This window comes from Streptopelia decaocto (assembly GCF_964273445.1).
Source record: "Streptopelia decaocto genome assembly, chromosome: 7".
NCBI classification, from domain to species: Eukaryota; Metazoa; Chordata; class Aves; order Columbiformes; family Columbidae; genus Streptopelia; species Streptopelia decaocto.
Genome location: NC_138661.1, coordinates 19,330,557 through 19,351,873, shown reverse-complemented (window position 1 = coordinate 19,351,873; position 21,317 = coordinate 19,330,557). Strand labels below are relative to the sequence as shown.

General features: G+C 40.7%; 1 protein-coding gene across 2 annotated transcripts; it reads left to right on the top strand.

Moving 5' to 3' along the window:
• Positions 1 to 539: 539 nt before the first annotated feature.
• ZC3H14 (zinc finger CCCH-type containing 14) lies at positions 540 to 20,949 on the top strand. Of its 2 annotated transcripts, XM_082058013.1 has the most exons (17): positions 540 to 670; positions 1,515 to 1,557; positions 4,867 to 4,981; positions 6,030 to 6,070; positions 6,422 to 6,617; positions 6,968 to 7,388; positions 9,157 to 9,317; positions 10,123 to 10,223; positions 12,417 to 12,572; positions 14,101 to 14,175; positions 14,605 to 14,761; positions 15,278 to 15,501; positions 17,112 to 17,232; positions 18,158 to 18,294; positions 19,321 to 19,415; positions 19,932 to 20,038; positions 20,669 to 20,949. In XM_082058013.1, the coding sequence occupies exons 1-17, from the start codon at positions 635 to 637 to the stop codon at positions 20,673 to 20,675; spliced, it is 2,193 nt and encodes a 730-aa protein (XP_081914139.1). In that variant the 5' UTR covers positions 540 to 634; the 3' UTR covers positions 20,676 to 20,949. The 2 variants fall into 2 exon arrangements, with proteins under 2 accessions (XP_081914139.1, XP_081914140.1); XM_082058014.1 differs by lacking the exon at positions 1,515 to 1,557 and having other exon boundaries at positions 571 to 670.
• Positions 20,950 to 21,317: the final 368 nt, after the last annotated feature.

The window sequence follows — 21,317 nt, the reverse complement described above, 5'->3', positions numbered from 1 at the left end:
AGAACAGACCCACTGTCACGCGACTATTAGAGATGTGCTGCAAGGTACATTTATTTTTCCACGTTCCGCGGCTGCCGGTGCTCGCAGCGCAGGCCGGGCCGCAGCCGTGGGCCCCGGCGGTTGGCGGTGACCGGCGGTAACAGCGGCCGCGGGCGCCCGGGCCTCCCTGCCCGCCGGCCTCCCGGCCGGGGCTGCGCGGCCCTTCTCATCCCGGCCACTGCTCCAGGGGCGCCCCGACCCACCAGGCCGCCCTCCGGCCCGGTGCCGACTGGGCACACGGAGCATTTTGTTAAGGAGCCGGAGTGCGGGGCGCGCCCCGAGGAGCTGGCGGGGGCAGCTGCCGGGGCAAGGAGAGAAGCGGGGAAAAGACGGCGGCTGCCGAGGAGCGCCGGAGTGAGACGGGGCACCTTGTGCCTTTCCGCTAGTGCCTAGGGCTCTGCCGGGGCGCGACCCCCCGCGGCTCCGCCTCACTCCCGCCGCCCCGCTCTGGGACCCCCGCGGCGGGGCTGGCGCGGAAGCACCGCCGCGGCCCGGCAGGGGGCGCTGCAGGCGGAGGCCGCGCACTCTCCGGGGCGGCGCTCCGGAGCCGGCGCGGCCTACGGCGGGAGCGGAGCGGGCACGGCTCGGCGCCGCCATGGAGATCGGCACTGAGATCAGCCGCAAGATCCGGGTGAGAGAGAAGCAGCCGGGTCGCTCCCTCTCCGCCCGCTTGCGGGAGGCAGGCCTGGCCGATGGCCCAGGCGCCGGGCTCCCTCCGGCCTCCCCTCAGGCGCGGGGTGCTGGGTTGCGGCGGGCCCCGCACCGCCCGGCCTGCTTCCCCCGGCAGGAGGGAGCCGGGCGAACCCCCAGCCGGGCCGGGGTTGGCAGGAGCTCCCGGCAGCGGGCGGCCTTCGGCCTCGGGGCTCCCCGGGAGGGACACGATCAGGAGAGTCGTTCCTGTGGGACGCGGAGCCAGGGTCCTGCCGTGCCGCAGCGGCCCGGCCGGCTCTCCGCCCGCGCCCCGCAGCGGCCAGGAGCGGCGCGGGTCCGGGACCGGGGGCTGCCCGGCAGGGGAAGCAGCTCTGGCCGGAGGCTCTGATCCGACCCCCCGTACCGCCAGGGCTGCTCCTACTCAGCAGTCACAGTTTGAAAATCCTGGCAGTTGTTTTTTTTTTCTCTGGCTGAGCCCTGAATGACCTTTTATCAAAGCACCCAGAATTTGTTTTCTTTGCACTTTATGAGCCCAGGTGGTCTCAGCAGGGGCTTGGAGGTTGTCTGGTAGCGTCAGGACGTATAGTGTGGTACAGTATATATGAAATATGGTAGAGTGTGAGATTCCTGACACTTGCTGGTCTGCTTACAGCCCCTCACTAGTACAACGTTTATATCATGAGCAGTGGAGAATAGGAAAAGTAGCATGTTAAACCAACATGTTCAAACAGTTAATGAGAAAAACTTTGCTAGGCTTCCCACCGTTTTGCAGTTAGAAATACTTTGTTGCTCCATCCCTTAAATGCTATTTCATTATTTTTTAGGGTGCTATAAAAGGAAAGTTGCAGGAGCTGGGGGCTTATGTTGGTAAGTTTTATCATACGTTTAGTAATCTTCTATAGGTTCGTTGTTAGATAGGAAACAAGTTATAGTCAATGGAATAGCATATTTACTTATTATTGTGTTACTGCATACAGAAGCCTTAAGCATGAGATGAAGTATATGAAGTGCTGGACTAGTATGAAAGAAGAAGACTTACTTCTCAAAAATATGTATAGTCAAACCATAAGAGGAGGCAGTATGTGGACATTGATGTTTGAAGAACTAAAGGGAAATAACGAAGAAGGCTAACAGTCTCCCCTTTCAAGGAGACATGTCAAGGGATTTGAAAGAAAAACAAACAGTGATGTGTCTGTGAATATTTAAGGAAGTTTCTTTGAAGCATAAGGAGAAACATGTAAAGCAAGATCCTTTCAAATATAGCAGCAGTTACCTGTGACCACTCTGAGATGGAGTCAGTCTTTCTTAGGCACGTTTTCAATAGCCTTTTGAATTTGGGGTGAGACATTTGTCAAAATTAGGAGAAAGGATATTACTGTAACACAGAGATAGGCTGTTTTAGCAGGTGGAAAGGCCATGTCAGAAACATGTAGGACAAATCTGCAAAATGTAAGAGTTTGACAGTTGACAGGAAAACTAAGAGTTATGTTAATCTTGGTGAAACATATGTAACAGAATCTTGGAGGCAGGGTGAGATTTTATTTTGGATTGCAAGGAAAGAGATATGAGCTGTGTAAATGGCTTTCTTTCTTCCCCCCCCGCCTCTTTATTTTCCTTTTTCTTTTTTTTTTTTTTCCCCCTGAAATCCAGGATTAAAGGGATGTCGCACTTAAGAGCAGCTGTTTTTTACAGCAGCAAAAGTTGGTAACAATATAGTGTTCTGTTGGAAGCCAAATACCTCAGTCCTGCAACTACCTTGTTGTCTGTGATATTTCTTGGATTTCAGTTGAAGGGAAGGAATGGAGACCATAGCTCAGAGATCCCATGAGTCGCAGGACCAAGTTCAAAGTTTGTAGTTTAACCTTGAACTCAATTCCCATTTAAAGGAGGCCATTGTATTTATCGAATCAGAATGTATTGATTCCATAGAAGGGAGCTGATGTTCCATGAAGGTGTGAACCTATGAGCTGATGTTCTGAACTCAGCAAGTGCCAAGGAACAGTGTTTAGAGTTTTTTCATTGTAAGGCCGTCTTTTTTCACCATTTCAAAAGTTGCCGTTACAGTGACTTTTTTTTTCTTTTTTACTATCATTCCAGGTTTCAGTTTCTCATTCCTTGATACTTTGTCTGCTTTTTCCTGTGTTTTTAAAAAAAAAAAAAATCTTTCTTATCTGTAATGCCAAGATGCTGATAGAATAGTAGTAATCTTTGATTCCAGCTATGGCTGATTCTTCTTTCTCTGTTTTCTTTCTGTTTCCTGTATTCAGAAGGCAGTTCCCAAGAACAGTATACAAGGTTTGCACTTTCTTCTCAGTCAGCTTTTGAACTTCTTTAAATAACTTTGTATTCTTTATCACCAAGTCTGACTTCCCTTGGCCTCTTTTTTGTTTTTAAACCATTATTTCAAAAATTATGTCATTTTCCAGGTTTATTTTCTCAAGTAGAGTATTTTGGACAACTTTTCAAGTAATGTTTTTCAAAGCCTCTTTTTTTTTCTTTTGGGTAACTGTTAAAAGTCGTTTCTCCCTCATTCTAGCCTCTGTGAGCAAGAACCATGCTTTTGTTTCTTTCTGTAATTACTAGTTCTTTTCTATCAAAAAGTATTTTGCTACAAGACGTGTTGAAACTTATTTGGTGTCTAGAACTTAGGAAAAATGTGTATCTATGAAGCAGAACAAAAATAGTTAAATGTTCATCAACTGTCAATATTTTCAAAAGTAGTTTTGCATACAATCTAAGTTGGCATAAGCCAACACAGTCACTGAGAGAAACAATTGTTTTCCTTCTTTTATTGTGCAGTTACAAGTCTATATTTAAAGTACCACCTTCTTTATCATATGGTAAACCACCTGAGGAGGTGACCAGGTTTGAAAGTAGCATGGCCAAAGAATGACGTTCATTCTAAGTTCCTGGATCTGGGTATCCATCCATCTTGTGCAGCTTGCAGCTTACATTAAAAAACAAATGAATAAATTTAAAAAACAAACAAATCAACAAAAACCATAAACAAAACACACACAAACAGTTAGTGATTAGGCTAGAGATGTGTTTTGTTGAAACACTTGAATAGTGATAGTGGAGTGCAGGTGCAGTGTATGAATGTTATTTCTGTAGTCTAGGGTACCAATTAATTATTTACAGGGTACATAGAGAGACACAGAAGAAAGGCAATTAATTTGATTTGTATTTTGATTCCTATTTAAGAGTTTTCATTTTTTTAGTTCTTTTTAATGTTGTCTACAAGCTCAACTTAATTGAAATTAGTAAAGCTATATTAATGCCTTGGTTCATATTCGCAATTTGAAGTGGATTTTCCAACTACCTTCACTTACTATTGTTATGTTTGTGTCATGGAGTGGTATTGGGGAGCACGAGGAGTTTGATTAAACTAAATTGAAGTATGTGCTCAGGAGGCATACCCAATGCCCTCGAGCAATAAATGCACCATTCAGTCCTTCAGAGTAGGTCAGAGTTAGGCCAAAGTGAAAAGCCAAATACCAAACTCCCCAAACCCTTAATGTAGTAATGTCAGATTCTGAGCACCTTCCTGTCCATTCTGATGAGCAGGTGTACCCTCTGTGAGTGAGGGAATGGATTTCTCCCTGTGTATGAAATTGCACGCGTTAGGGAGTTAGAGAATAAGACTCTTGAGGTTGCTGTTTGTGTGGTTTGCCTTTTATTTTTTTTTTAATGGCCTGGTATTAATTGTTTTTGTATATTGAAAATCTGGAAGTTAATACAGTTTTTGTTTAATGCATAAATCAGAAAGGGGTATTCATCTGTTTGATCTTTGTAACTGGAGGAAATTTGACAAGGATAATGTGCTATATTTGGCCACATTTTAAGCGGTGAAAATTGTGGGTCATTGTTACTGTTCAAGTAAAAGGATATAGGCAGCCAAGTTGCTGTCGTTTGTCTTGTCCTTTTAATGCTTTATTTACTCACCTTCAGCTTATGCTTCTGTGAAGATGACAGTCTTTCATTCCTCACTCATAGCTGACACTTGTATTGGACCTCAGAGGAAATGGAAATCTTGTTAATTTACTTACCTAATCCTCTGCCGACAGAGTCTTTATAGTAAAACTGGAGAAAAAAATCTGGTGACATGTTTAAGGATGTTTGCTATATGTTTTATGATTATTGCACTTTAAAACAACGTATTTCTTTTTCTATTAGATGAAGAGCTCCCTGATTATATTATGGTTATGGTGGCCAATAAGAAGAGTCAGGAGCAGATGACAGAAGACCTTTCTCTTTTCCTTGGAAACAACACTGTCAGGTTCACTGTCTGGTATGTTTGTAAGCTACTTGTCACGCTTCTTAGCGGCAGTCAGGACTGTTTTCTGTAAGTGAAACCTGAGAATTTAAGAAGTTACTTAGCTTCCCATTGTGTAATTTACATTAATCAAAACTTTTACTTTGCAGCCCTAGTAAGTAAATTATTTTTGGTCTGTCAACAATTAGGCTATTGCTGTGAGAATTAAGTAGCAAAGGACTGGAGGGCTTATATTCTTTGTTTGCTCAAAGGTCCAGTCAGATTTTTGAATGAAGTGCGAAATGCTCAGGTAAGTGAGGGCCATAAGTTGACTAAAAATCATTCCTGCAAAACCCACTGTGAGCACGAGAGTGTTATTTAGTGTAGTTAGATGTAAAAATGTAAAAAAAAAACCAAGACAAACTTGTTTCCTTTTGTGCTAATAGTGCTTCAAATTGCAGTTGTGCATGGGAATTACTATGTCAGGGCAGATGAGCACTGGATCTAATTCCGTATACCAAAGGCTTATGTATTCCCACCTCTCAGGCTTTTATTTGTTACCACCACTCAGCTCTACAAAACAAAGGTAGAGCCCCAGAATTATTGTGAGCAGGATGAACTAGCAACAGATGAACTCTTTTCTAAACTCCTGACAGTGTGAATTAATTTATGCTAGACTGCATGACAGCCTTAACCATTATAATATTTCTCATGCATTTTCTAATACTGAGTTTGGCTTACAGTATAAATCTTCAGTTAAGTCCATGTTTCAGAGTATCCAAACAGATATTTCATTCCAGGGAGTTTTCTTGCTTTCATAGTTGTGTATTTTTTCAAGTTAACAGTGTGATGAATGCTCTACCTGCGTGTGTGAAGACTCACTGGAGGCAAGATACTTAAAGCCTCACTTTTGAGGTTATACATGTCAGTTGATGAGAAGTGATGTCTTGGATAAATGAGATGCTTGTTATAGGGGGGAAAGGCAGTTTGTTTCCAGAAGATTATTATTCTGAATGTAAGTTAAATTTATTTTATTTTTTCCTTTTTCTCTTTTGCTTTCTTCCCTGTCCCTCATCTGTTTCAGGCTCCATGGTGTTTTGGATAAGCTGCGGTCTGTGACTACTGGTAAGTAAGAAAATTAGTTTTGAATGAAAGTAGGTTATCTTTTCTGTGTAGTGTTGCATGTCTAATGAGTTTAAAAAAATAGCTGACTGTTTTATTACTTTTCAATTTAGATGGTCCTTTGGGTCCTGACTCTTTAGAAAAATTGCTTTATATTTTCAGATAAAGAATTTATTTCTGAGTCCAGAATTTATTTCTGGGTGTTTCTTGCTAATGTTTTCAGCTGAAATAGCTTTCAGCTTGTTGTGTTTTCAGATCTGCATGATGTCTTTTTTGCAGTTTCTTAGCTACATTTACTGTAAAATCTGTATTGCTGTGCTTTGATGTAAAAATGAAAGGTACTTGTCTCCACAGAACCATCTAGTGTAAAATCTTCAGAATCTAATATCTTTGAGAGCAACCTTCCTTCCAGCAAAAGCAGTTCGTGTGCAAATGATGAGAAGAGGCGTGAAGATATCCTGCCACCTCTTGCAGTTTCCAGCACTCGGACTGAAAGAAACGACTCAAGAGTTTCAACCAGCTCACAGGAGCAAAGGAACGCTACTTCACGGTAAAGCTTCTGGTTACTTACACACATTCAGACGTTAGTAGTTGTGTGATTGTAGTAGCCATTCTGAAGAGCACAGGTACTTGGGAAGGTCAAAGTACTTTTGAAGAATAAAGTATTGCTACAATTTGTTGCATAAAAACATCATATTATGAGTTCAGTTCAATTTCTTTAAGGAGCAGTTGAGATTAGATGAATTAAGCAAACTAAAAGTAGCGATCAGTGTGTTAGATTTGTATGAACAATAGTACCTTAATGATTCTTTCCTGCTGGCTTTGTTTAAAAGACAGTTCTCATTTTCCAGAGCTTTATTTGCAGATGACTTAACAGTTGGCAATTTCTTATTTTATCAGGCAGTCTTGTGAAGATGGTTCTGCATCCCGCTTAACATCTACAGTCAAGCCTTTGAGGGAATTGTCACCTTCTGAAGCTGTAATTGACATTAAACCTGAACCAGATGATCTAATTGATGAAGACCTGAACTTTGTGCAGGAGAATCCTTTGTCACGGAAGAAACCTATTGTAACTGTAACTTACGGTTCTTCTCGTCCTTCTGCTGAAATCTACCGACCGCCAGCGAGCCGGAGTGGGGATGGCAATACACATGTGCACAGACTGTCACAGCAGGGCAGCTTACAGGGGAGCCGGCAGTCAGACACACAGAGCTGCAGGTCTCTGGAAACGGGCCAGCTGGGCAATCCAGAAGCATTTGGCAGCTTAGCAGAGAGTTACAGACCCACCTCCAAACTTAGTGCCGATAAAGCAGGTAGTGAGGTTAGTACAACCTAAACTATTGCAGTGTTTTAGACTTGCTAGGAACCTAAATTGCTATGTACACTTCCAGTGAAATCTTGACCTCAGAGAAATCAAAAGACTTCTGTTACTGATACCAGTAGATTTGGGATTTCATTCTTCAGATCCACTGCTAAAAAGAGATTGCGTAGTGTAACGTCATCACTTGACTGGTTGCTGCATGTCAGATTTAATTAGCTTGTACTTCTTCATGCTGTATGGAGTTGGACGAATGGGTTAGCACATGGTTATGATGCATGTGAGGAATCAGAAATATTAAATTTGCAACATTGCAACAGCATGATCTTCTGTATGTGCTATGTAAATCTCCAGCTCTACACAGTTCTGTAAATCTGGTTTTTGGATGCTCTTTATTCATACCTATGGTAGATATACATTAGTCCCTAAAGCTCAGATATGTTGCTTGTTAGGATTATTATACTCTTTAGAACCATGGCATTTAAGAACCCTTTGGGATAGGTGTTGTACAAGGACAAACTAAAAGGTGATTGCAGCCCTGCATACTTTGGAGGCCAGACTAAGCCAGGCAGGGTGATAATCCTAGCTGACAGTTTTAAGACTATCCATAGGAATCAGTTTAAGAGCCCTTTGTGAGAGAAATGAAGATTGTTATGGCTGCTAATTTTGTAATGAAGAGGAAATTTTACATAGCTTGTATTCCAAGTGTATCTTTGTTTGTTACCGCTCATATGGTTCTCTGTCTTTGCTAAAGGACAATGAATTTTATTCAAAAAGGGTTGTTAGGCAGTGGAACAGGCTGCCCGGGGAAGTGGTTGAGTCACCATCCCTGGAAGTGTTTAAATGACATGTAGATGTGGCACTTAGGGTCATGGTTTAGTGGTGAACTTGGCAGTGTTTGTTTTACAGGTGGTCTTGATGATCTTAAAGTTCTATTCCAACCTAAGTGATTCTTTGATTTCCTTAGGTATTGGTTTGTTGTTGTTTTTGTTTTTACTGTATGAACCTTCTGTATCGGTGTAGTCCAGGTCCATCCCTTAGGATATTTCTTTCTCCTTGGAGGATACAGGATCATTTCAAGGGTCTTGTGTACAAACCTGGCATCCAGATGCCTCATTGTGCTCATGTGTAGTTCAGTGCTGAGTGATGGTTCCTACAGGAATTATTGACACATGCTTGCTTCTGTGCTTTCACGTAGCCTGGCATTTAAATTGGTCACTACCACATGCGCTGTGGTGGTGGTGTGTGGCTGTGTCAGAACGGGGATCTTGCACTGCCTGAACTGGACCGTTCTGGCTCTGTATAGCTAGTCGTTTCCTTTGGAATATGTCAGCTTGCTAGAAATTTGCCCTTGCACTAATCTGGAATTAGAGTTGATACAGAGGGGAAAGTCATTCATACTGCTTTGACTTCTCTCTATGAGACTTTCAACAGGTACATCTTGAAGGGTAGTATTAATTTCTTTGGCAAATTCTGCTTCATCTGTAGACGTTGGATAAATTATCTGTACTTTAGATTTTTCTTCTCTGTTTCTTGGTGTTATTTACAGTTACATTTTTAATTAGATGTTTGAGTGTAAATATGTCTGATTTTCATATTCCCTACTGCTGCCACTTGTTTCTGCAGACAGTACAGTAGTCCTAGACTCATGCAGCTTGAATGGAAGTTCTCCATCTTCTGGCTTTAGGTTGAATTGCAATATTTGCTTTGCTGGCTTATTAATACATGTTTTATGCTAAATGAATTGTTTTGGCTGCTCTGTTTGTTGTAGGAAGAAAGCTCCAGGAAGAGACGGTTGCCTGTTGTGAGCTCAGTAGTCAAAGTGAAAAAGTTCTGTAATGATGGGGAAGATGAGGAGGATGAGGAAGACTATGGATTGCGAACAGGAGGCATCTCCAGCAGTGTGTCTGTACCTGCAAAGCCAGAAAGAAGGTACTTGAGATCTCAATGATTCTGTGTAGTTTCCAGAATGAATTAAATGAACAAGAACTTTGCAATTGGAAGTTGGGGAAACCTGTTTGCAGTTTTGAAAATTGACAGACAAAATTCAGTAAACCATTTTAATTTTTTTTTTTTGTAGTATCTCACAACTCTGTGGGTGAGATGTCTGGTTATACTGTCTTTTTTCCTCTAATTTTGTAACCTGTTTTTATTATTGTGCATCCGCTGCAAGAGATGGTTCTACTGACCTACGGTGCTGGCTTGTATAAATTAGTGTTAAGCTAATACACTTCATTGAATTTGTCTTCAGTGCCACAGCACATTTATCTGATTTAAACGTCCTTATTTTTGATGTTCAAAGACAAACAGAAAGCTTTTTTTTTTCAACTAATGTTTTTTTGATGGAGTCAGTTTTCAGCTGGATCTTTCTCCCTGGGGCAGCCGCATAATTCCCAGTGCCAACACAAATGCAGCAACAGGCGAGTGAGGGGCAGAGGTGGGAGGAGGTGAATGGCAGGGTTTGTATAATAGCTTTGGGATGCTGCGTGGTTTTACAGCAACTTAAGCCGAGAGGTGAAATCGCGCCTCCGGACTTCCATTTTTGAGAGCATTGTGGATCCCTAGCCACTTGGAGACTAGATTAACAAGCTGAAAACAAGTCTGGATAAAGTGATTTTAGATTATGATCTCTATCTGTATTATGAATAATTGTGTTTACCTGTTGAAATATCTGTGTTTAACATTGATACGTGTGCTGTTGCAACTAATGTACCATTATTTTTTTTATCTCCCTTAGACCTTCATTGCCGCCTTCAAAACAGGCCAATAAGAATTTAATACTGAAAGCAATCTCGGAAGCACAGGAATCGGTTACAAAAACAACCAATTATTCCACTGGTAATTAGCATTATTTTTGTTTCTGCCAAACTATAGTATTTCCAAGCCCTGTTTTATAAATCCAACCTAAAGATAGTTCTTAGAGATAAAACATAACGTTAAATAGGGCATGTCAGTGGTACATATAAGAGATTTTCTATGTCCTGTGAACATTACGTTAATCTTGAGTGATGAATTATGAAAGCATAAATGAGGAAAGAGTTTATTTAAAATACATTAATCAAGATAGTAAGTCCCAGGGAAGGGTCATTCACTAGACTACCCAAACCATGACTTTTATGCCATCTGGAGCAAAATTAAAACCTATTAAAAATCTCTCACCTGCTCTCGCTCAAAACCTGCAAACTAACTATTAAGAAACACATACCTTCCTTCTACATCAGCACATGTACAAAATGGTCATTGTGAGCTTCTTCCCTGTTTTTCTGTTGTTACTTGTATTTTCAGGGTAGCACAGGTGCTGATAAGTAGATTAAAGACATGAGATGTGTATGGAGTTTTCTGTGTTCAAAGGCTCTTGAATTGGAGATGTCTGTGCATGTTAGAAGTGGGTTGTAGAGTGAGCTGGCTTTAAAACAAAAGAAATTGTACAGATGACTAATAAAGATCATTGCCAATCTTAGAATTGAAGAAAAATTAACTAATAATAGTTCTAGTAAACTATTGAATTGTTTGACTACTTACAAAGAATATTTTGTACAGTAAATGAACTTCTGAAAGAAAATCATACTTCTTCGTTAATAGCAAATAAGCTAAGTTCCTCCCAAGCATTAAGTGCTTGTCTTCATTCCAGGTTGTAAGCAGAGTGAGCGGTTTGTAAAGAGAAGAGGTAGGAGCACTGAAACTCCTCAGTTCTGATGCCAGTATCCAGCAAGTAGTGTTTATGGTGGAAAAACCAGCAACACAGAGAACAGTACTTTGAGGTGACACAGGAAGCTCTTTCCTGTGTACACAGCAATATGGCAGGAAATAAGACATAGCCAGAAAATTTCAAAATTAATTAAAACTATTGATTTTTAATAGTAGTGGTCTTGTCGTTCGACTTACCAACATGAGAATGTTTCAGTGGAGAGGCCAAAAACCACCACTTTGTGGTTTAATACAAAGGTGATTTGTGAATTTTATCTGAAGTATCATGCAAGTTCCGCTTCAGAGGTAATATTTCCTGTATTTTTAAAAGTATTTTGAGCGGAATAGGAAATAAGCTCATTTGAAACACATAGGTAAAACAAAACGGTAATATCTTAAATGACAAATCCAGTACTCAGTGCTGCCTTTTATTTGTATGTGTCAGAAGTTGAGTGCTGATGTGATATTCAGCCAGGTGAAGAATAAGCTTAGCTTTTCACAACCGGTTCTGATGCTCTTAGCAGAAGCCAAGTAAAGAAGTCACCCTGTCATGCTGCTACCCTCAAATTCCATGATACAACTACCTGCAAGGAGGTTGTAGAGAAGTGGATGTCGGTCTCTTTTCTGAAGTAACAAGTAATAGGACAAGAGGAAACAGCTTCAGGTTGAGCCAGGGGAGATTTAGGTTGGATGTTAGGAACATCTGCACTGGAAGTGTTCTTGAGCACTGGAACAGGCTGCTCAGGGAAATGGTGGAGTCGCCATCCCTGGGGGCATTTAAAAGATGTGTAGATGTGGCACTTCGAGACATGGTTTAGTGGTGGACTTGGCAGTGTTAAATTAGTGGTTGGACTCAATGATCTTAAGGATCTTTTCCAACCAAAACGATTCTATGATTCTACTGTTGAGTTTTATATTCTATTTGCAGGCACCTTAGCATAAGGTAGCTGGTGCTGTATGAAATGTGTACACTGATAATCCATGATTGTTTATATGAAAGGTGGAATGAAAAATGAGTTCAGTACTGTAAGAAAGGACCTAATTAATTAAGTGTAGAAGTGGATGAATGAATACTTTGCTAATGTCACTCTAATTCTTCTCATGCTGTAGATGTTCTGAGATGCCACTCATAGAGTGCTCTATGCACATGCACAAATGTGCTTTCACGCTAAGAATTTTACAGGTAGCTAAAGACGCTTTTTGAGGATACAGATGCTTGGGATTTTTTTTGTGTATGTGTAGGAATTTATGAAAATTATTTTAGCACCATATGTGGAAATAATACTGTTGTGTGATTGGGTTGTATGTAAATGATTGACCTTACCATTGTTTCTTGATTTAAAGTTCCACAGAAACAGACTGTTCCGGTTGCACCGAGGACTCGAGTTAGCCCAGAAGGATCTCAGTTAGAAGTAATCCATGTACAAAACAGACTGCCTGTTCTGACTTCTCAGCTTCAAGTAGAAGAGCCAAGGGAGCAGACAGTTGAAGGAACTCAAGGTCATCTGATAATATTCTTTAAAAATTTATTCCAGGGAATGTCATTTTACAACAGGCTGTGCAGAGAAAATAGATGCTTTTCATTTTTAAGTCAGCATTAAAAGTTGCACGTGGAGGTGCTCTGAAAACGAAGAAGCTTTCTGAAGCATGGCTGTAAGATATATTATTAATGTACACACACACAGATTACCTCAGAGGAATTTATCAGTAACGGAAGGGTGGTATAACATTCTGGATATCACTGAAGAATAATTTTGCATAAGCAAATGCACACATTTATATTGTAATAACTTCTCTTTTCTCCATTTGTTGCATTTTTTTTTTCCTTATTATCTTCTAGGAGTAATTCTGTCACACAGCTTATGTGAGAGAGCTAAGATACTCTACATTTGGAATAATTTTGCAGCATATGAAGTATTAAAAGATTCTTTCTGACATATTGTAACCACACAAATAATTCTAATGTTGGGTTTTTTGTGTAAATATTGGAGTGCTATATTTGGTGTTACAGGACAACTGATATCAGGATAACTGTGTGAACAGTAACCTTTGCTTTTACTTCTGTTATGAAACTCTTGAAGGAAAATGGCGTAACATTTAAAGGCAGTCAAAGTGTCTTTTCAGTATGGTTTTGTTACAGAGAAAGAAATATGCGTGTATATCTGTGTTAGTTACAAAGAATAATAGGAGCAAAGGGGTGGAAAAACACTTCTTATAGAAGTTAGTTTACTCTTCCTAAGCATTTAGATATTTAGATATTTAGATTGTTGACTAAAATTTGGTGTAAGATCTTTGTTACATCAGCTCATCATCGTTGCTAAGGAATGGTAAACATCAGTTATTACAAAAATTCTGTATTTTCAATCCCTCTTTTGTGATATAGATGTATTTGGAATATTTCTGCCAACATAAAGTAGTTGAAATTATGTCTGTAAAGTACATAAGAAGAAACTTTATCAGTCTTGGAATTAATGTGCAGAATATATTTCTGCTGAATATTTTTGCTCTTTTGCCATTGAAATTGAAATGCCAACTTGCTTAGGAAATCTGTAGAAAGCAAAATAATTTTTTTCAAACCAAATGTCAAATGTAGAATAGTGCTACTCTGATTTGTTTCACATCTTTTAAGAAGACCATCAAGTGGTCCCTTGTAGGTAGCTGCTTTCCTGTGTGTGTGTTCTCTGAACGGGCACCACACAAATGTGGAGGAAGAACTTGGCCTTTACCAATTGCTGTACCCGCAGAGCGTGTTTGTACCAAGCAATGGCAATGGGAAAGACTGGAGTCTTTCAATATTTACACTTTGCTGTGCCATCTGCCTGGAGAAAACTTGCTGCTGTTTCTGAAACAAGGAGAAACGGGTTCATAACGATGAGAATGGTGTTCTTGTTGGAAGTGTGGAGGGATTTGTTGTGGTGGTGGTGGTATTGTTTTTTAATTAAAGTAATTAGAAAGTGTGCTTCAGTTCTTAAATCTGCTGTTTCGTTTTGACATGCAGTAGAAATTTTTGTAATTACTGTTTTTTTAGGAGCTGACCAAAGGGAGATCTCTTCTCGGCTTCAGATTGATCCTATGATTGATGATACCTTGCAAGCAACTCAAGGTTAAGTCTTGTGATGTTTTATTTTCAAATAGTACTTGGTCAGTGAATGTTAACGTATAACTTCCTTTTCAATTAATTGTACTGATTGCTAGTGTTTTCTAAGCAATAAAAGTGTTACATCAGTGGGTGTTCAAAGCCTGAGAGATTTTGGGTGTGTATGCACCCTCTTCAACGCTGTTTCAGCACAGCTGTTGCAGTAACAAAGTTTACTGGTCTGGCCTAATATGACCTGTGGCTCTTGTTGATCCACTTCCATGGAATTAGCAAGGAAGTAAAAATGTTTTCTCAAAGCTACTACTAAGAAATTAGAAAAAAATAAATAAAATTAGCTTATCACCCATGTAAATTGATATAAAAAATATGCTGAAAGTTAAAAGTACAACTACAACCTTATTTTTCTTTTTCTATGTCATTTTTCTCCCAATTCAGATTACTATGATGCGGAATCTATGGTCCACTCAGATACTAGGTCATTTATTCTGAAGAAGCCCAGGTTGTCTGAGGAAATAGTGCCGCAGAATCAGCAATTGGGAAAGAGGGCCACAGAGGCAATACGAGCGCTCTCAGGACGTCTAATACAGACACGGTGAAATGTTTCTTCTTTTAGGACTGTTGGTCAGAATGCTTGTTTGTGGTTTAGATGGAATTGTTCGGTCCTACTTGTGCTTTGGCAGTCCAGTCAGGGGCTGTGAAGTCATGCAAAATGAACTGACATTGAATAGCACAGGAAAAAAAGCAGGGGCAAGAAAACTCCCAGAAATCGTTCTAAATGCAAAATAATTCCCAGGTTCAACTGTAGCTTGAACGTGTCTTTGATTTGCAAGAAGAAGAAAAAGGAACTGAAAAGTAGTTCTCTTTTTTGTCACAGCTGTTCTGCTTTCTGAAATAATAATTTTGCTTAAATTGCGTTTAGTTTTATACCCATTTCACCCTGAGATCACATTCCTTAAGAACTGAAGTACAGAATTAGTAGTTAACAGCAGGTTTGTTACTGCATGACTCTCCATAGGATAGCTTGCACTACTTCTGGTTATTAGTGCAGCTCACTTTTACTCAAACCTTTCAAGTCAAACTAATTTTACTACATTTCTTTTCTTGGTAGAGACCAGCTTGCACAGCCAGAGAAACCTGCTAGTCCCAAGTTCATCGTGACACTGGATGGTGTGCCCAGTCCCCCAGGATACCTTTCTGATCAAGAAGAGGAAGATATGTGTATAACGGAAGGATTCAAGCCAGTTACCCAAAATATGTGTGCCAGCAGAGGATTAAAAGGCCTTCGAGCACAGCAGATGCAGGTTGTAGCCAGGCACCTCGAGAGCTGCGATGGTAATTGTGCTTACCAACAAGATCTAACATCAGTGCAGTGGTTTGGTTGTGGATAGAACTCTTGGATCTATCGTTTTTGAGAAATCAAAGTGATGGTGTTTATTCTTCAAATTAGAACATTCTTTAGGCAAACGAAATGTAGTGCTTCAGTGGGACCGTATCTTTAGAAGCGTTTATCTTGGGAAACTAGAGCAATATGACACGTAGGTAATTCTCCATATATCTCAGGATTGGTAAGATTTGGGTTTTGTTCTTTCGAAAATGTAGTTTGTCTTGATTGCGAGAATCCGCACTTCTGGTTGACCTGTTATCGTTTGTCCCGCTGCTGATGGACAGGAGATTTTGCGATGAATGTTTTGCCATGCCTTGAACTTCAAAAAATATGTCAGATGGTATTAATGTTTCTTTCTAGATTTGCAATATCAGGCAGTTTTAAAGAAGACAGGAATGTTACATATCCATTGACACATTTTTACTAGTCCAGTGTAAAATGTATTCGAGTACTACCCTTGCAGATCTCTGCTTTTACTGGTATGGTCTATTTCATACCCATGACTAAAGCTATTTGGGAGAGTGTTGCTGATACAGTTGGATCTTTGTGAGGGATTCTAATCTGATCAGCTACTTTAACCAGGAGCAGCGGGGGTGTGACTGAAGTTCACAGAGTCAGATCAGTGAGGAGGTGGTTTGTAGAAGCCGTGGGGTTTTACCCCAGGGTAGCATTACTTGGCTTCCCTGTGTTGCGAGGAGAAGGCACAAGTGAAGCTGAGGATGGAGCGAAGCTGGAGCAACTGTGTCACTAGTTAGATTGGAGAGGTACGTCTGGAAGTCCTGGAAAGCTTTGTCATGCCAAAGGTTTAGGTAGATTTGGGAAAATTAAACAGCGGTGAAGGTATAAGCTGAATTGCCTGAATTTGCAGAATGAGGTTTTAGAAATAATGTTGAAGTGGAGAAGGTCAAAGTCCCAGGTCTTGAATATTTCAGCTTGGAATTCCTTAAAATACTCTTTGGATTGGAGTTGGGGTTCAGGTAACTGAAGTGGCTGTGGTATCTGTGCGAGCAAATTACAGTAAAGTTGGTATTTTCTGGTGTGTGTCCCCATGGTAATAAATTGTACCTGATTAGTGTAAAAATGTTTTACATTATCTCTTGAAATAATCTTCTGGAGCCAAAAGTAACTCAGAGAAAGAAGCATAGCCATCATGAACACATGGCTTAGCAGAACAGTCATAACTAAAGAAGAATCTTTGTCTCGTCTGATCAAGATCTGGTCTGACTTTCACACCTCAATTTGGATTTGTGAAGAAAATTCATTTATTTTCCTTGTAAACAGTTCAAGTTTGGTCTTTTTTCACCAAAAGGCAGCTGTCAGTCCAATATTCTGACTTCTTTCACTTTGTAGTTTTGGAAATTTTCTTCAGATAATGTGATTGTACATAAATTTTTACTGTCTTAGCTTTTTTTTTTTAAATAGGGGCTTATCAAGAATTGGGTTAAAAGGAGAGAGAGAATGGGAAATATCCTGAATTTCAGTTATGCTGTGTTGTGTATGCCATATCATATATAGAATCAGAGAGACCCCAGCCTGATTTTTTTCTTTTTCTTTCTAGTGGAAATGGAAGATGTAAGTGTGCTGCAAAAACAGGAGAAGGTGCTCGAGCGCTGCAAATACTGGCCTGCCTGTAAAAATGGAGATGAATGTATATACCATCACCCCACGCTGCCTTGCAAGTGAGTAGTGCAAAGCTCGTCCATTTGACTTTATTTTTATTTCAGTGCTACAAATTTCCCTTCTGTGTTAGTAAATATTCCAAGGTGGTGTTAAGTCTGTGAGGGTAGGATCAGAGCTAGATTATCACACTGTAATTTCCCTTCTGTTTCCCTCCCATCCACCACGTGTCAGAATACAGGGCTGTGTTCAGTAAGCAGAGTCACAACTGTGTGCTCATGCAGAAAGAAGCTTAGCTGAGTGTACAGGCTGGTGGGTTTGTGTTGCTTAGAGATGGGGGAATTGATGTCGTCTTAAAACAGCAGGCACTCTTCTGCTAGCTGTCAAAATGCTTTTGAACATGTTAGGATACCATTAAATAGTAAGTAAGTGGTTTTGTTTTTATTTGAAAGCAAAGGCTGACTCATGAATGTGCACTGTACCTTTCACTTTTCATCCACAAGCAGCAGCAGTTCAGAAAGGCAGTTTCTGCTTTGAGGTAGATGTTACCAGATTGTGTAGCTTCATTTACTCAGACATTGGAATTTTCTTTTAGAATCTGGCATAACTAAATTCAAAATAGCACTTTTCTCATCAGCGAGAGAACCATGCCCCTCTGTGTGGAGGTGTGAATTCACAGTGCCTTTGCTGCTCTGTGCTGCAGGCTAAGAACAATGTGCCTTAGTTTGCATTGAGGAGCTTGCTACTGAGCTCCACTGAGTGTAAGGTATTAATAGTTCAGTTACTTACTGCACGTAAAGAGTGTCCACAGGGTCAATGAGTGCAGCTCTGTTGGAGTACAGCTGGTGCCCTGCACCCACACGCTCTGCTTTGTGAGGAACTAACACACCTGGGCAAGCCCTCTTATAGTTCTGGCTTTCGTGAGCAACAGCTCCATGGGGATTTTGCTCCGAGTATGGGCTTCTGACTCAATTTCTTTCCCCTCAGAGTTTTTCCTAACTGCAAGTTTGCTGATAAATGCTTGTTCATCCATCCAAACTGTAAATACGATGCAAAGTGCACTAAGCCAGACTGTCCGTACACTCACGCCAGTCGCCGAAGCCCCCATCCATCTCCTAAACCAGGTGAGCTTCTCTTGTTTTTTTGAGCTTTGAATGAAAGCGCTGTGGAGAAAACTGTATTTTTGAAAGCAGAAACTGACAGTGATGGAGAAAGAATTTTTTGCTTGATTTGACTTAATTTTTTTTCAACTCTTAATGCTAGCTGAAGAATAGTAATCCAGTGTTACTGCAACAACTGCCACCAGAAAGGTCCCTGGATGCTGTTATGTGAGAGTCCATATGAAATCTATGTAAGGCCAAAGTATTGACTCGGACAAGGCATCCCTTCTTTTGAAGGGATTGGCCAGCACTCCAGTTTGACTCAGATTTGTTTCTTAAATTGGATACATGTTGTACCAAGAGCTTGTGACATAAATAGAAAACAGAGGTTTCAGTATGAACATTTTTTTCTTTACCAACCCTGCAGGGGTTAACTTTAGGTAAGGATGAGATGAATGTCAGGGCTGAGGTTACCCAGTGAGCGCAATAGCTGTGTTTGCATTATGGGTTGGCATTCCTGAGCCTTTGAAGAGGGCGGAGGCCTTTGCTCCACTGGAGCCATGGTCTTCTGGAAGTGGTTTAGCCCTTAGAATACAAAGCAGTTTTGATACTTTGCCGGAAGGCAGAATACAGTGTGCTTATCTCCTTTGCCATTTCCAGCAGCTCCTCTGCATTTCTGGAAAGTGCACTGCCTGCGCTTTTCTGTCTGGTTAGCTTAAACTTTAGGAGGCTTGCTGCTGTCTGAATTTAACATTCGAATTTCTCCGCCTACCAGAATCTCTGCTTAATTTGTTGGAAGCATTGCCATGACCATGGTATCTTCTGTCCTGAAATGGTAAAGAACCAAGACTAATGATTACCTGATAGTCTCATTCGACCCAGGATGAGATCCACTTGGTGCATTGTGATATGGTTCCCACATTTCTTGCAGAACTTTGGTGTATCATAAAACATAATTTATTGCAGAAGGATATTTGTGTGGAATTGTATTTAAAAAGCCATGTATTCTGACCCAGGCTCACTTGCTGTTCTTTTCTTTTCCACTATTAGCACCAGCTCCCACACTGTCCGTACCCTCCAGTAGTCCGCTGTGCAAGTTTTTTCCTGCTTGTAAGAAAATGGAATGTCCTTTTTACCACCCAAAAGTAAGAACTATCTCCTATCTCTTCCCTTCCTTTCTAGATACTTGAAATAGGGTACTTTGGGTCAGGAAATGGCACTAGCATTTCATACTTTTTACTTTTCACACTTCAACTTTGGCTCAGAAAAAGAATATACAAAAGCAGTGACTTAAAGAATTTGGCAAATCATATTTTTAAATAGTCTTTCTACCAGATGCTTCTGGGGGGATTCGAACAGTCAAAGAGCCACAGCACTTGTCAAAAATCTGCCCAGCTGGGATGCTGGGGCAGAGGAGGAGGAGGAACTTGCAGCTGCCAGTTCAGTGGCACTTTTGGAGCATTGAACTCATGATTAATCCTTTTGAGAAAGGATTTCCTTCTGCCATTGGGCTGCACCGATTGCACTAGGGACTGTTGATTCAGTCGCCTGTCAGATCTGTCATGCAGCACTGCGAATCTGCGCGTCACACGTTCTAGGTGAGCTCATTCAGGAGTTCAGCTGCCTTCCAGTAGCCTCTTGTGACGCACTTTCATTTTCAGCATTGCAGATTTAATACCCAGTGTACGAGGCCAGACTGCGCTTTTTACCACCCGACTATTGCTGTACCCCCACGCCACGCCTTGAAATGGACTCGCACGCAAACCAGGTGAGACACTTGTTTTTCTTGGTTAGGTTTGGGGGTACATTGTGACTTACATCACCAGTGTAATTGTACTCACAGGAGTAATGTGTGTGTGATGAACAACAAAGATTGTATGAAGAAACATACCTGGGGTGGGCATCTTTCTTTTAAAGAGAACTCTGTGCTGTTTGTTTGCAGTAGTATAAACAGTAACTGCTGTGATGCCACACTGAAAACCAGGTGTCCTGCAGCTGGGGTCGGGCAGAGTCACCGGAATCCTGACTGGGACATGTTGTGTTTACTGAGTTTTACTTGAATAAAGCTGAAAATCCAACATGAGCTCTTCTTTACCATTGTTGCTTTGTGTCTGAGCTGTTTTTTCCACAAACTGATCCGGTGTTTTTCAGAGTTTCTGGCCGAACAGCTCCTTCCTGTCATCTACCCGTGATTTCATAAACTAGCAGCAAACTTGGGAAAGCTCCGGCCATGGGCCTCTCTTAAAAGTAGTCAAATCACCTGAGCTTTTCATCCCAGATGATCTCATCTGCAAGGGTCTTAGTCATTGAGGGGCAGGACACAAATCAGTTCTCACATCATCTATGCAGACTGGTAGGATTGTTATCATACATGAATTGTTTTTCTCTTTCTCCTCAGTGAATGATGATGTTACAACTGGGACTGAACTTTGTCTCCTTTGGACAGCAGCAGAAAGGACGATTAACCACCGGGAACACAGGATGTTGGAAAGATTAATGCATTTTGAACTTTTAATATACATTGTTTTCATAAAATGAGGTTGATTGCATACTTGAAATGTCTCTAATTTTCCAAGTTTGTAAGTTTGAGCAATTTTACATTTTTTTTACACTGTAAGAAGAAAATGTCTGTGTAAGAAGAGTTTTACTTTAAATTCCATTAAAAACTTTCAAAGCATATTTTGTGTTCTGTTTGGGTAAAGCCTCTTGCTTAAGATTAGGTGTGTTCTCAAAAGGTCTTAGAAAAAGCTTATTCCTGTCTTTGGATCATACCAGAAGTATTTTTTGTTCAGGGAGTGGTTGGTACAATGCAGACAACGGATCTGAGGTGTTGGCAAAGTGTGACGTGGAACTCTTCATCTACTCGCAGGGAAAAAGGGAGAAAAGGGTTTGTCTTTTGGGCATTTTCTTCCACATAATCGTTATCATACCCCTGATACTTTTTCAAACAGAGGAAAAACAAAGGCAAGGGAACAAAACCACTTCATAAGCAAGAAAAATTAAACAGTTAATGATACTGTGCTGCTTTTTAAAAGCCTACAAAATTA

Coding starts and splice junctions, on each gene's coding strand:
- ZC3H14 (XM_082058013.1), top strand. CDS start 635: ATGGAGATCGGCACTGAGATCAGCCGCAAGATCCGG. Junction 7,389..9,156: donor CCGATAAAGCAGGTAGTGAG/GTTAGTACAACC, acceptor TGTTTGTTGTAG/GAAGAAAGCTCCAGGAAGAG. Junction 9,318..10,122: donor CCTGCAAAGCCAGAAAGAAG/GTACTTGAGATC, acceptor TATCTCCCTTAG/ACCTTCATTGCCGCCTTCAA.